The 15594-nt window shown below is 39.5% G+C and overlaps 1 protein-coding gene across 1 annotated transcript in view; it reads left to right on the top strand.

Annotated features, from left to right (window-relative positions):
- Window positions 1-15594, top strand: part of CSMD3 (CUB and Sushi multiple domains 3) — a 1635173-nt gene that overhangs the window by 1094041 nt on the left and 525538 nt on the right. Inside the window, exon 32 of the mRNA XM_073632169.1 lies at window positions 7249-7365. Within this exon, the coding sequence (XP_073488270.1) occupies window positions 7249-7365 (117 nt within the window). The remainder of the gene's footprint in view (window positions 1-7248; window positions 7366-15594) is intronic.

Here is a 15594-nt window from a genome sequence, read left to right as displayed (position 1 = left end):
TAAACCCCTGTTTTTACTTACCTTAGGGTGCAGTCACATGATCTTCCATTTCTGTATACTTTTCATCTCTGTTTACTTCTCGCTAGAGTCTTTCTTCTGGCTGTCCATGATACTGCATGGGAGATGAGGACATTCCCATTGGCTGGGCAGTGGAGAGGTTTTGTTAGAATCCCAAAGAGATTTTAAGCTGGACCAAGAGTGAAGGGATTGGACAGCGAGGCTAACATGTGGTGCTGGACTAGCAGTGCCCCCATACAGAAATGGCATTAGTAAGGGTGGGAGGATGTAAAGTGGAGTGAGAGAGAGGGATGATAGGGAGATGCCCAAAACTGGGCTTTAATGTATTCACATAGTGTGTCTAGTGAGTAGTAAATGGCTGCATAATCTGTAACTATGCAGCAAACCATCAGTTTATACATTCTGACCCATTAGGTAAGCTTTAGCTTGTTCTCTGCTGATAGAGCAAACACAAGTCAGCTCTGTTTGTCAGCTAGATTTCCACAAATCCACTGTCCACTAGGCACATCAGGTGAAAAAAGATGCTGAATGGGTCATTTTTTTCTAATGCACAATCATAAGTGCTTAGAGCTTAAAAGAAGCATAATACTCAATGCTTACAGCAAAAACAATGTCACATTTATTTTCTATCAGTAACTGATTCTGCTTCTCCCTCCCAGCAGTGACTTGGTAGCCTTCTACCCTTCTAATACCTAATGCAGTGTTTCTCAACTCCAGGGAAAGGGGAAATCCTGAAAACATGACCTGTTGGGGCGCTTTGAGGACTGGAGTTGAGAAACACTGACCTAATGAAAACAAAAAGCAGAAGCACTGGAAGAATGGAGAGAGTAGAGTACTCAACTTGATAACCTCCGCTGCTTCTCTATGAACTTTGAGAATTAATTCATCCAAAATTGTAGCAGCGACATTGTCCATTCATACAATGAACGCAGCTCGGCCCCGCCCCTGTCCTCTCCTCATTGGCTCTCTAGCTGTCATTAACAGCAGCGGGAGCCAATGGCTCCCACTGCTGTGTGAGCCAATGAGTAGAGAGAGACCCAGGAGAGCCGCTGCTCTCATGCACATCCCTGGATCAAGACGGGGCTAAGGTAAGTATAAGGGGGGCTGGGGAGAGAGCTGCACACAGAAGGTTTTTTAGCGTAATGCAGAGAATGCATTAACTGCTTAGCAACCGCCCACCATAGATTTACATACCAGGCACACAATCTGACAGTTCCTGGTCTGGGGCGCACGCACGTACTGCTGGCGACCCACTCCCGCTGTGCTTGGACACAGAAGGAGCCAATCAGCGGGTTCGGCGGACGCGATGTCAACAAGGCCATTATGTGAGAGGGGAATGTGCTGATCCTGTGTTCTTGAACATGGATCTTTACATTCCCCCCAGTCAAAGCACCCCCCCACAGTAAGCAATCACTCCTGGAGAACACATTTAACCCTCTGATCAGCTCTGGTGTTAACCCCTTCCCTGCCAATGTCATTAGTACAGTAACAGTGCACTGATCACTGTATTGCCCCGTACACACGGTCAGATTTTCCGACGGAAAATGTGTGATAGGACCTTGTTGTCAGAAATTCCGACCGTGTGTAGGCTCCATCACACATCTTCCATCGGATTTTCCGACACACAAAGTTTGTGAGCAGGATATAAAATTTTGTTGTCGGAAATTCCAATTGTGTGTACACAAATCTGATGGACAAAGTGCCACGCATGCTCAGAATAAATTAAGAGATGAAAGCTATTGGCCACTGCCCCGTTTATAGTCCCGACGTACATGTTTTACGTCACCGCGTTTAGAACGATCGGATTTTCCGACAACTTTGTGTGACCGTGTGTATGCAAGACAAGTTTGAGCCAACATCCGTCAGAAAAAATCCTAGGATTTTGTTGTCGGAATGTCCGAACAAAGTCCGACCGTGTGTACAGGGCATTAGAGTTTCACTGGTCCCCAAAAAGTGTCAAAAGTGTCAGTTAGGTGTCCGATCTGTCAGCCACAATATTGCAGTCCCGCTATAAGTCGCTGATCACCGCCATTACTAGTGATAAAAGAAATAAATAAAAATATACCATAGTTGACGCTGTACCTTTTGCGCAAACCAATAAATATACACTTATTGGGATTTTTTTTAACAAAAATTTGTAGCAGAAAAATATTGGCCTAAATTGATGAAGAAATTAGATTTTTTACATTTTTTTTTATTGGGCATGTTTTATAGCAGAAAGTAAAAAATATAGTTTTATTTAAAATTGACGGCCTTTTTTTGTATATGCGCAAAAAATAAAAACCACAGAGGTGATCAATTACCACCAAACGAAAGCTCTATTTATGGGAAAAAAAGCCCATACATTTTTTTTGGGTACAGCATTGAATGCCCGCACAATTGTCAGTTAAAATAACGCAGTTATAATGCAGTATCACAAAAAATAACCTGGTCGTTAAGGGGGGGTAAATCTTCCGAAGCTGAAGTGGTTAAGCTGAAAAACCTTCTGCCTTTAGAAACACTTTAAAGGCATTTACAGCACCTCCAGCTTTGAGCGTAGTGACTTAATTTGCATAGAAACAAAAAAATAAAGTAGATTTAGCTGTAAAGAAAATGTAGCAGCAGTGAGATTATTGTCTGTTGCTTATAAACTTCTTGCAAACAAACAGTCACAGAAGTAAAATCAGATTTGCTGATAAACTCCACAATACTCAATTGCAGCAAATGTTTCCCAAGAGGTAACGCGACATACGGAGATCTGAAGCCATAATTAACTTATCTCACTGCTGTACACTCCAAATGTGTCACTTAGAAAAGTAGTTCAGTTTGTTACACTAATACCTTTAAATGTGAAGTCTTTTCCTTCTAAGACTAAATAACATTTATCATCACTGAGGTAGAACTAGAAGTTTAGGAATTCATAATGGTTCTGGATAAATGTCATTGTGCCAATAGAGGTTTCTTACTTTGCAGAATTATCTGATCCTCTGTTCAAGCTGTTGGTCATAAAAATAGATATAAGCCCCAACTGAATGATATTTAGTCTTCTAAAGCCCTGTGTTTAACCTCTTGCTGACTGCATAATGCATATATGTTTTGGCCAAGAGGGTGAGCTTTCAAGCCTAGATGCTGCACGTATGCGTCCGTGGCAGCCTGAGGGGGTGGGCTTTAAAGTCCAGATGCTGCATGTATGTGTCCATGCCAGCCTGAGGGTGTGTGCTGAAAGCACTAACTGCAGGTTCATAGAACACTCTGCCTCTAGGGCATGGGTGTCCAACCTGCAGCCCTCCAGCTGTTGTGGAACAACAGGACCCGTGAAGCATTGCAAGGAAAGTCCCATGAGGCATTGCAAGGCAAGAATGACTCCCAAAGACAAAGGCATGATGGAACTTGGCTCCCAAAGGCAGAGGTATGATGGGACTTGTAGTTCCGCAGAAGCTGGACAGCCTCAGGTTTGACACCCATGCTCTAGAGCCAGAGTGGCTTCTCTATCCAGTGAACACTGTAATTGGCTTTCACAATAGTCCCAGGATCAGGAGCCCAATCAAAAGATGTGACCAAGATCTGTCAATTACAACATGGTCAGTGTGCTGTGACCATGCAGTTAGTGCTTTCAGCGCACACCCTCAGGCTGCCATGGAAGCATACATGCAGCATCTGGACTTTAAAGCCCACCCCCTCAGGCTGCCATGGACGCATACATTTTAAAAAAATGGAGGTGGATTCGATCTGCTGTAAAATGGCCAACATCCCTAACTTGGGTATATTACAAATATTTCCCCTAGGAACTAGGACTTTTTTGGCACAGATTGTGAGACACTATTGTGTAAAAGGTAATAAATAATTTTATTAACAAGTATCAAAAGTAACAACCATATATTTGTAAAAACCATACTGATAGGGCTGTTGTACAAATCACTTGAGATGCATATATTTCCTGGAAAAATACAACTGTACATGCACCAAAATTGTGAACATAAAACAAAACCATATGCATTTGAAATTCTATGCATTACGGAGTATAATAAACTCCTTCTTCAGGGATAATTTGTTATGCAATTTATGTGTTATTGATAATCTAAAATAAAAAAAGTCTTTTTAATAACATTATACATCCAATAAATAATTTTATCCACATAGTGGCTAAAATGGATGCATACATCAGAACTATGGTTGCCCTCAAAGGGCCAGTTCTATGGGGTGTGCGCTTACATACAGAGTTCAGTGTTCAGGAGTGTGCTACGTACAAAGTGCAGTGTTCAGGAGTGTGCTACGTACAAAGTGCAGTGTTCAGGAGTGTACTATGTACAGAGTACAGAGTTCAGGACTACGCTATGTACAGATTTCATTTCCAGGGGTGCCCTATGCACAGAGTACAAGGTTCAGGTGTTCGTTATGTAAAGAGTGCAGGGTTCATCATTTCGTTATGTACACAGTGCAGGATTCAGGCATTTGTTATGTACAGAGTGCAGGGTTCAGCAGTTCATTATGTACAGTGTGCAGGGTCCAGGAGTTCATTATGTACAAAGTTCAGGGGTACGCTGTGTACAGAGTGCATGGTTTACCTCAACCCCAATGCTTCCTTGCATTTCTCTCTCCTACCTGGTCCCACTCTAGTTCCTCCCTGTGTAGGCAGCTCTGCCTCACCTTGCAGGGAGATTGTTCTTTCTATCATATTCTGTAGATTTGTCCCTGACGTGCTCCACTGTCCCTTGGAGAGACTGAAGACTTCTGGTTTACAAGTGACACCGGGGTGCAGGAGTGGAGTGTGAGAGCTAGAGGAACGGAGTTCTGTCACGTTCGGGCTGCAAAACCTGATTCGGCCCCCGAGCCTTGTGTTTAACATATGTGCTCTAGGGCATTAAAGCCCACTTAAGGGGCCATTGGTTAGGGATGTAACTGAGTTAATAAAATTTAACTTTTTTAATTAATAAAATCCTCTTTTCACCTTTGTTCATCCTTTAATATATTCAAGAACTGTGGAGCTCCTACATCCTTTTTGCAGTCACCTTCTGTTTATGTGTATGCACTTCACCAATGTCTGCATGGCATTTCCCAGGGCAGTTTTTTTTTAATGACAACAGTGGGCCATGACTGTGGAATGTGTGCCAGCATGACTACTTTTTAGCCACCCCAGTGCCACTGATGAAAGGGTAAAATGCAAGAGCACAGTTGAAAGATAGAAAAAAGTTTTGTCAAGCATGAAATATGAATAAAGCATATCCTCCTATTGTGTGTACTAGTTTTGATGCAGAGCATCCGCCTGCTGCCTCATTCCTCTGCTATCTATATCATTTCTGACACCAAGAAGAAAAAGGTGACAGGGGAGGGATCTCCAACAAAGAGATTGTGATTGACACCCTCAGCTCTGTTCCTGTGTGCTGTATTAGAGGGGGTGTGACTCTTCCCTCCAGTCAGTTCTCAGAGCTCTTGTCACTGAGCTCCGTAGAGTGTAACTTCAGCTCTCCGCCCCTGCATTCCGAAAGGTCAGACAATCTGTATACATTTAGGACTTTGAACGGCTATAAAGAAGAGTTGGCTGCAGATAAACAGGTACAATATATATATAGAAGGATTAGTTTATTTTACAAAAAATGTATTAAGTTTTTTTTCAAAGATGTCAATACAAAGCATAGTTCAATAATACAAAAAAAGTAACTGAAACAGGAAATAACATACTGCAACCATCGAAAGCATCAGGCAACAATGCATACAAGTAGTAGATCATAGGTCAGTAAGCAGCGGGTAGGACAATATGCAGTAACTGCACTCATTGTGAATTGACGGGGACAGAGCCCCAATCAGCGGGGGCCTGATTCCTGCCTGCCAAAGTAAATATGACAATGTGAGTGATGGGCTCGATGATGATGGTATTACTTGGGATATTACTTGGGCAGAGTAAAGAGCAGAAAATAGTAAGAAAAGAAAAGAAAGATAGAAAAGAAAGGACAGAGAAAAAAGAGGGGCAAGAAAATGTAAGTTCACCGAATCCAGTTCGAGGCAAAAGAGTAGAGACACAGAGAGTTCTATTAAACCGTGAGTAGACCTCCGTCTTATTTCAAGTCCGAGTTGTAAGCTATCCATGAGTCTCAGACTCTCAAGAACTTGGTGTGAGTGTCATTCAGTAGTCCCCATTAATCATTGTTTAACTTCCCCAAAGGGGGAATATTGTTGGTGCCAGGCTTTAGCTAATGTTTGGTGAGCAGCCAGGAAAAGAAAGCCTACCCACTTTCTGTAGGAGGATTTGTTTCATCTCTGTGTATCACCTTAGGCCAGTCACTTCATTAGGTATATGTAAGGGTTTATATCCACTTAAAAAAAAAAAAAAAACTGTATATTTAAAAATACTGAATGCGACTTTTAAAAAGTTTGTGTTTAATCATGATAATGTTATGTCTCATACACCCAAAAAATAAAAGGAAAATTCAATAAAATAAAATAAAAAAGACTCTCTCCACACTTCTCAATGGGATGTAAAATGAGAGGAAATCATTAAAGAGACTTTGATATTCCTACGCCAAATGTAAATAACTGCATTGTGCAGTAGAGGACTGAAAATGCTTATCTCTCCAGCAAGCATGGATTTTGAGCTTCTTCTAGCATTGTAGTCTCTACCAAAGTCTTTAATATGTGATACTTTATTGAATGTCAAATGTCTGTATCGCTGCCCAGGGTTCTTCCATGAGCGCTTACATAATTCCTGTATCATAAATTGTGAAACTCTGCAGCATTAGACTTGGTGGCAAATTTGGTGGCAATACACAGTCAGATCTCCATCCCTGTGCTCTGTCATTAACATTTTATACACCAAAATTTCCACCAACTGTCTTTTTAGAACCATGTAACATAAAGTAAACTGACCCTTCAGAAGCATGTGACTAAAAGTAGCTATGACATTTGTCATAACAGCTGATCAATTATGAGAGGTCACACGTTACTACAAGCAATATTATAAACTTCCTTCTCACCTTGACTGTGTATGTGTGTGTATACGGTATATATAAATACATATTTTCTTTGGCTGAACACAGTATTTATGAAAAATGTGGAACTATACAATTATGTTTTATCTTTTAATCTAACTATATCTTCTGTGGTCAGAAGCTGCATTTTTGCTTCAAGTTTATTTTCCTTACCTGATACATGCAATATCAATTTGTTCTATATACTCTGTATGTCTGGAAGAACATTTGTGGCTGCACAAAAGACCTGGAGACTTGTATTCTAAAATAAAAACTACTTATATTTCAGCTCCATGTGGAAGTCGCTCCACTGGCTCAGAAGGCACCGTATTATCACCAAACTATCCCAAAAACTACAGTATTGGACACAACTGCGTGTATTCTGTTGCAGTTCCCAAGGAGTTTGGTGAGTAAAATGAAAGATTCTGTCATAAAACACGTGAATGCCCGTATGAATTATATCTGAAATACTTGTGTTGTTCATATTTGTGATTGGTTTAAAGAGTTCTATATCATTATGATGAATATGGCTAGTCATCAACAATGTCTATAGAAACAATAACATCAACTGATTGGGAGTTGTCTCTAGGCAAATACTGTAGATAGTGTTTATAGATCATTTTAATCAGAAACACGATGTGGGATATATCATATGATTTATTTTTTAAAATGAGTTTGATCTGAACGGTAACTTTTTTACATCGCCAATAGTATTATCCAACCCACCTTGAAACAATGCATACTGTTTTAATGTATGGACTATTTTGTGGATACTAAATCTAAGATGGATTAAAGGGTTTCTTTGATTTCATTGGGCAAGTCCTGTTAAAGTAAAACTAAATCTACTGTAGGACCTTGGAGCTCTTTCCATAACATACAAATAAGCACAGGATACTTGTACATTATTACTAAATCTAATGTAGGTCTTTGGAGCTCTTTCCATAACATACAAATAAACACAAGATACTTGTACATTATTGAAGACTTAGCTCCATGTTTGGCTTCCTCGAGTGATGAAAGGTCCATGGTCCCACTCATTGCTCCTTCTGTGGCTGCTGCTATCCTCTCATTGTCTTCCTCAACATCCAGCATCTTCTTTCTTCTGCCATCAGACGGGTACTGATGATGTAGCTCCTGTACATGTATCTCCTATGCATGCATGGTAGGGTGACATTGTCCAGCACCCAGCTCCATTCTCAGCATCTTACAGCTGCCAGAAATGGACATGGAATTTGCATTATACTAAGAATGTGCTGCAGGCATTGTATACCAAGATGAAATTTTATAGCAGACAGTTGAAGCAGCTTTTTTGAAGAAGGGACTTATGCAATACTCGCTTTAACATTTATTTTTAACTATACTTTTTAACTATAGTTCTACTTAAAAGCTTGATTTTGATCCCATCCCATTACATGTCTCTAGCTGATCTATGATTTTTACTGGAAAAATAATAAAATAAATAAAATCCCTATTTCTTACCTGTAACCATAGGCATGTGGCATAACATAATCCTCCAGTATATAGTGTGGGAGGGTAATTCTTACAGTGCATACCTCACTATCTAAGGGCTGTCAAAAGAATACATTAAAGGGTCCCCACAGGTGTTCTCTGGTCTCACAGAGATTGCATGATGATGTCACAACACAAGGGAGTGACAACAAGACCAGTCAGCTGCATGGAGAGCAGGTTGCGATCACTGGTCTATGTTATTACAAGAGGCACTGTAGATGGTCAAGTGATAGTGGACTCAGGTAACGAAATGAAGGTCTTAGAAGCTTTTTTTTCCTTTTAAGGTACTGAATTGCTAGAAGTAAGTGTGGTGGGAAACTTTTGTTTTTTACCTAGAGTTTTGTTTTAGGAAACCAAATATGTTACTGGTTGCTGGTGGATCAAACATGACTAATCACTGATATTGCTGATTTAGAGACATATTACCCTTTATTTCCTGCAAGCATGAAAAACTGCTAGGGACCCATCCTTTTTGCTGCATCTCAATGTTCTCTCACAACTGGGAGTGGCATCTGAAGTTTCACAATATCACATTGCATTATGCACAGAAGGTTATGTGGAATTGAACTGATCAGACTGGTGCCCACAACAAGTAGTTAGAGTCAGTGTTATATTTCTTTGAGAAGGAAAGTTCCATTTTAGTTAGGCAATAGATTGTTTTGTTCATTGTTTTAACTTAGCTTGGCGATCTTTTACAAGGTGATTTCAGAGGGAACTTTAGATGCTTTCCAAGCTTTCACAATCATTTATGCAGTACGTAAAAACACAGAGTCAGCCAAATGATAAACCCACGTATGACAAACATTGGTTACAGCATTACTAATTAGATTGCTGATTAGATAACCCAATACATCCCTTGTCCAGTGATTTAGTTTATTGTTTGTCAGCTCTTTCTATAATTTGCATACTGAAAAATATACTAATTAACATATCTCCCCTGGAAATGTAATGACATTTTCCCCAAATTATCTATTTTTTTTCTCACGTAATTTCATCTAAATGTATATACATTTGTTATGTTTTAGAATTAATATTACAATTAATAATATTAATAGTATGATTTTAATTATATTACAGTTAATGTTATAATTCACCATCAACATAGGTTGGACTTGATGGACTTGTGTCTTTTTTCAACCTCACCTACTATGTAACTATGTAACATCATTTTCTTTTATTGAGTTTAATGTAAATCTGTGGCTGTGAATAGTTTAGGTATGGTGGTAAGCTGGCTTATTTCTGTGTGCCTACATTACCTCTTCTTGATAGAGCGACCCAAAGTCCTGAGTTGCCTTTATAAAAGGAAATTGCAAGAGCTAGCATGGAAACTGTAGCTCCTCCTTTTTGCACTACCTGCACCTTCCTATTGATCAGCAGTGTGATCAGTAATGATAAATAGGAATGCACAGTGGAAATGAGGGAAAGGAAAAAATGGAAAGCATGGGAGATGCACCATAAGATTGAGGTGCGCCTCAAAAAAAAAAAGGTTCCACAAGGCTTTTCACCCTCTCTATGCTCCAGACTATGTCCTCCTCTACTGCTACTCTTCCATTGATTCAATCCACTTCCTGTAACCCCAGGCTGTCATAGACAATCCCCCTTTTGGTATCTTTCAACTGATAAGGGCACACAGAGGATGGCACTCATATCACTACATTAGCACTGTTCTATGCAAAATTACGACTGCCCAACAACAGAGGAAGGAAGAACTGGATCATGCTGGCCACATGACTGGCCATATGTTTTAAATAATACTATATGGGATAAGGTTTTCCAGTGGATTGAGTGGACTTTGACTGGAAACATAGAGATAGGCTTTAACTGAAAGCACATCCTTAACCTCCCTGGCGGTATGATTATTTCAGATTTTTTATGCTGAAAGCGGTACAATTATTTTGCATGAAAATTTGGCGTTTTATATTGTAGGCCTGTAATTCTTAGGAATAACTCAATTAAAGTGAAAGTGTCCCTCGCGCTACTGATTAGGTGTAACACATAACACCAAGACATATGAAAATCTATATAAAGTGATGTTGCACAAAAAATAAATATCACTATAAAATACTGTGGTAAAATAACCCAACAAATATATCACTAAAAAGTATGTAAAAGAGTATCTCCCTGTGGAGTGAAGTGATGATGAATATAAATAAAGATGTGAAAAAATACAATAAAGTGTCCAAAATATTCCTGAATCACGTGAAAAAATAGTAAATCACACAAACGTGATAAATCACAAAAATATCTAAAGATATAAATAAATCACATAAATGAGGGTAAATAGTCCCCTAAAATGGTGAATAAAATATAACGTTTCTGCCATCTTCACAAGTTGATGCATCCAGTATGTGTGATGCTGGATAGATACACACACATATAGATGTCCATATATGTTCCTAGGTATTCCGCAAATAGCCTCTTAATGTTAAAGTCTCCCAGAACTCTCACCTTAATTATAGAAGTAAATCACATCCATAAGCAATAAAGGGTCTCCACTATCGTCTTTGGGTACTTCTTTCAGGTGTGCACACTGCAGGTGGGCTCATAGGTATTCCTCCAATGGATAAAGCAATCCACTCTGTTACCCCAGTTTTAATTCAATACACAATGCTTAGTAGCAGTAGTAGTAGTAGTCCACCGCCAGGCTCCACCTCTACTAGTTTCACCACCTTCCACCTGGCTTCATCTGGAGTCATTCCTCCAGATCTAGTAGACATCCCGGGTATGATAAAGTTTGAACCAAGAAATCATAAATTATAATATAATAAATAACTATAAATAATTATAACAAATAATAATATAATAATACAAATTATTCAATAATGTAATCAAATCAAAAACATTGAAATTTGCTCAGTTGCAGAATTGTCGCTGTCATTACTGTCAGTGTTTGATGATGGATTTCCCCACAAATCACTATCGCTCAATTCTGCAAGTGATTCTAATGTATTATCACTGTTTTCTAGCTGGTCTAAAACCACTTTTGATGTAAAGGGACAGTTTTGGTTGCTATGGACAATCTCCAGTTTCCAGGCAGAAAGAACAGTATTTATAATATAAAACTGCATGCAGGGCACTGGACAAACCACTAGGCACAAAAGGGATGTGAAATAAATTGATACAGTAATGTAATCTGTAAGGTTACAGTGTATATGTATTGTGTTCTTTACTTTTTGAATTTGGCGCTGTTCTCCATCCCCGTGCATCGCAACGCTCGCAGGGAACAGAGCTCGGTGCTGTGATGAATGGAGCAGAGGATGGCTCGCACCCAGAGCGGGGAGGACATCGCAGGATCCTGGGGACAAGGTAAGTAAGCTATACCTGGATCCTGCAATGCAATCCCGAGTGTGGCTCAGGGTTACCACTTTTTGTGCTGAAAATCCACCCGAGCCACACTCAGGAATACCATCAGGGAGGTTAAGCTGATATAAATGACATGTTTACATGTACATCAAATAAGTACTGTATATCAAATACTATTAAAATGAACATCATGACAATAGTATCTCAGTATTTTCTTCATCCTGAACTGCATGCAAACACTTAAATACACAGTTGAAATACATAGAGGTTGATGGTTTACCTATAGCAAAGGATTTTTTATGTTGTTTAGACAGTCTTGTGATACAGACAACCCCCACCAAGCAGCACAAGTATTTTCTAGAACTCAACACAGATTATCAGTGCCATCTGTTCCAAGACACACCACAGCCAATGATTGGGTAATGACGCAGGAAAACCTTATTGATGAGCTCACCCCTTTGCTTTCCCCTCCTGTAAGCATGATAATTGTTAAAGCGGGGTTCCACTCAAATTTTTAACTTAATCTTAAATCCCTTCAGTTAATTGCATAGATGTTCAAATGCCGCACAAATTTTTTTTTATCGCAGTAATTACCTTTATATTGTACTTTATTGTGGCACTTCCTGTCTCTCCTCCCATGGGAGTAGGCGTGTTTATTGCCTTTCCCCAGCGCTGCACTGTCTCCTGGGAGCTTAATGTCAGACTTCCCAAGATTCAGTGCGGGAACAATGATCTTGCTTGTGAACAAGCTGTGAATGAACAGCATTCACCGCATCCAGGAAATCAATGCTTGTGGGCTTCACATGCCCACAAGCAAGATGGAAACAGCCAGCATCACATTTTTAAAGTTATTCTTCAGTACAAAAACAGACAGAGGCAGAAATATTACACCCAAACTGTGAGTATTATTTTGGGATTAGCAAAACGTCTCAATGACCTAAAAAAAAAAAAAAAAAGATTGGTCGCCGGACTCCCACTTTAAGTTGGCCATACATGGTTCAGTTTTTTTCTCATTCAACCAGCAGGTTGAATGAAAGAACTGAACTTATTCCCCATCTATACATATGAGATGGATGAGGAAATCTTCCTCTTTGCGTCCTTGAATTCTGCCAGTGGAGAGACTCCTCCGCCATCAGCATACATTGACCAGAGCTGCAGCCCATTGGCTGCATGTGCTGATCGAAACAAAATTTTCCAACAAACCGGTTCATGACAATTTGATAAATCGTCTTCTCATGAGCGGGAACGGCCATAGATGGATCAAAAATCAGCTGATGCCTACTGAACCAGCTATATTTTGATCCATGTATGGCCAGCTTTAGACTGGAAGCACCCTGAAAAATCGAAATCCACATTGTCTTAAGCCTAGTACACACTGCAAGTTTTTTTCATTCAACCCAGTGGGCTGAATGAAAATAAACAGAGCTCTGGTTGGAGCTGCTAGACTAACAATCCAATGTTAGTACAGCAAACTCTGCTGTTCTATTATGTTCTGACAGGGGGGCCAGCCCCCGTCATTGGCTGAGAGCACTGATTAGGAGGCATTCGACAGATCTTTTTCCGTCATGCCCCTTTGATAGAAGCTGGCCGAACTTCAGTCGGACTGGCTTCAATATACACAGGCCGAAAGTCATCCGGTCTCTATTGAACTGGCTGATACCACCCGGCTTTAGAGTACTTCCCTAATTGCCTTAAGCCTCGTACACATGATCGGAGTGTTGGCCAACAAAACCATGGACTTTTGTTTGAAGGGCGTTAGCTCAAACTTGTCTTGCATACACACGGCACACAACTGTTGGCCAACAAATATGAACATAGTGATGTACTATGTTGTTTTTCAGCTTCATCCTTTAGGCTCCTTCTGCTAATTTTGTGTTAAAGTTTGGTGAGTGTTGATTCGCGCTTTTCATTATTACACTTTTCATTTCGCACTTTTCATTTCACACTTTTCAGTTCGTTTCTGAATGGCCGTTCGTCAACCAGACATGTTTGGAATCGGAAGAGATAATGTGTTATTTATTATTGGCCTTGGAGTTATTGTTTTGACATTATTTTTTTGGTTGAATAATGATTTGATTTGGTATATTTTCTATATTTTTGGATGCATAGAATGCACTTTTTGGTTAAGTTCTATTGGCAGATAGCATGTCTAATTTTATTTGTTTGCTTTTTTTAATGCACAATAAAAAAATTGTGTAGAATAATACTTGGCTATGTACAAATGACAGTTTGGTAGGCAGTTACATTTAAAAAAATACAATGTAAAATTGCCAAGGGACAACAACATAGTTGTATCTTTGATCTTAAAAACTACAGGATAATGGTGTTGTGGTAACTTGCCCAAATAAAAAAAAAGCATAATAATATAATTCTTAATATCACTAGAAAAAAAAGCCTTTGAAAATGTGTTTGCAATAACTCAATCAGTATCACCAGCAAAGCAGCTTCATTATTATCCCATTAAAAAAGGATAGAATGTGCACTGCATTTTGAGATTTCATAATTTGCCACGTCCCGAATGTGAATTCTCCATTACAAGCGCTAGTTTTACAAGACTGAGCGCTTCCGGCTCGTCTTTGCTTTCGAGCATGCGTGTTTGTAATTTGGACTTTTCTCCGATGGACTTGTGTACACACGATCGGAAAATCCTACAACCATAGGCGTGCGCAGCCTATTGCATTAGGGTGTGCACCCTTAAGCTCAAACACACATGCGTGTGCGGGTGTCTACATATATATGACCCCGGCACATTGATCTCCCTGCCGGAACAATGAAAGAGAAGAGCAAAAACACTTCTCTTATGGCAGAGCCGGTAAGAGGGAGATCTTTCCCTGTTTCTGCTGCTACACAGAGCGATAACACTAATGTGCACAGGGTGATTAGGGTGTGCCTGGGCACACCCGGCACACCCTGTGCGCACGCCTATGCCTACAACACACACGTGTTGGCGGAAAATTTGAAGACATGCTAGCCAACATTTTTTGGCAGAAAGTCCGACAACAATTGTCTGATGGAGCATACACACGGTTGGATTTTCCGCCAACAGGCTCACATCGAACATTTCCCGTCGGAAAATGTGATCGAATGTATGAGGCAATAGAGTGCTGGCCTTTCCTCATCCAGTTTGTAATGATTCCATAAATAGATTATATTTTGTAATTTAATATTTGCATGGAGTTACGTTTTAATGACAAAATATATGAAGACACCAACAGAACAGGGAAGAGACTTGATTTCTGTGTTAGTTGGTTATTTTAAAATACTAATAAAAACAGTCCTAACACCACATCCCAATGATAGTTACTCATATATACACAAAGTTACATAAAAGGGACTTTTAGGGTATAAAAAATAATGTATAAATATTACCACAGTAAATTCTGTATAAAACTCTTATTATTTATTATACATGAATTAAAAAGAGGAAGGTAAAATATACAGAATCCTTCACCATATACAGTGACATATAAAGACACACATCACAGATACTCTCAATGGTTTAACTACCCTTTCCCAGGCACTACTACAGTTTATACATAACTGAAAGCCAGTACAATACTCCACAAGTGGTTGGTAGTAGACTCTTGACATGTTTTGTAGATATCCTGAAATCTGTTTTATCAGATGACAAACCAGAAGGATATCTGGAAGTAACATCAAAGACATAATAAGAATACATATGTAAAATATACATAGAAAGATACAGCAAATGTTATAGGAGAACCTTCCTCTTTTACCATCCATGTATTCCATGGATACTTAAATGTGATGTCATATGTTAAAACACAGGGTGTATCCCGAGGGAGACTGTAGAGAATATACC

Source organism: Aquarana catesbeiana, linkage group LG05 (assembly GCF_042186555.1).
Source record: "Aquarana catesbeiana isolate 2022-GZ linkage group LG05, ASM4218655v1, whole genome shotgun sequence".
Lineage (NCBI taxonomy): Eukaryota > Metazoa > Chordata > Amphibia > Anura > Ranidae > Aquarana > Aquarana catesbeiana.
Note: the sequence above shows the minus strand (reverse complement) of the source record. Positions and strands in the feature narration are given on the sequence as shown.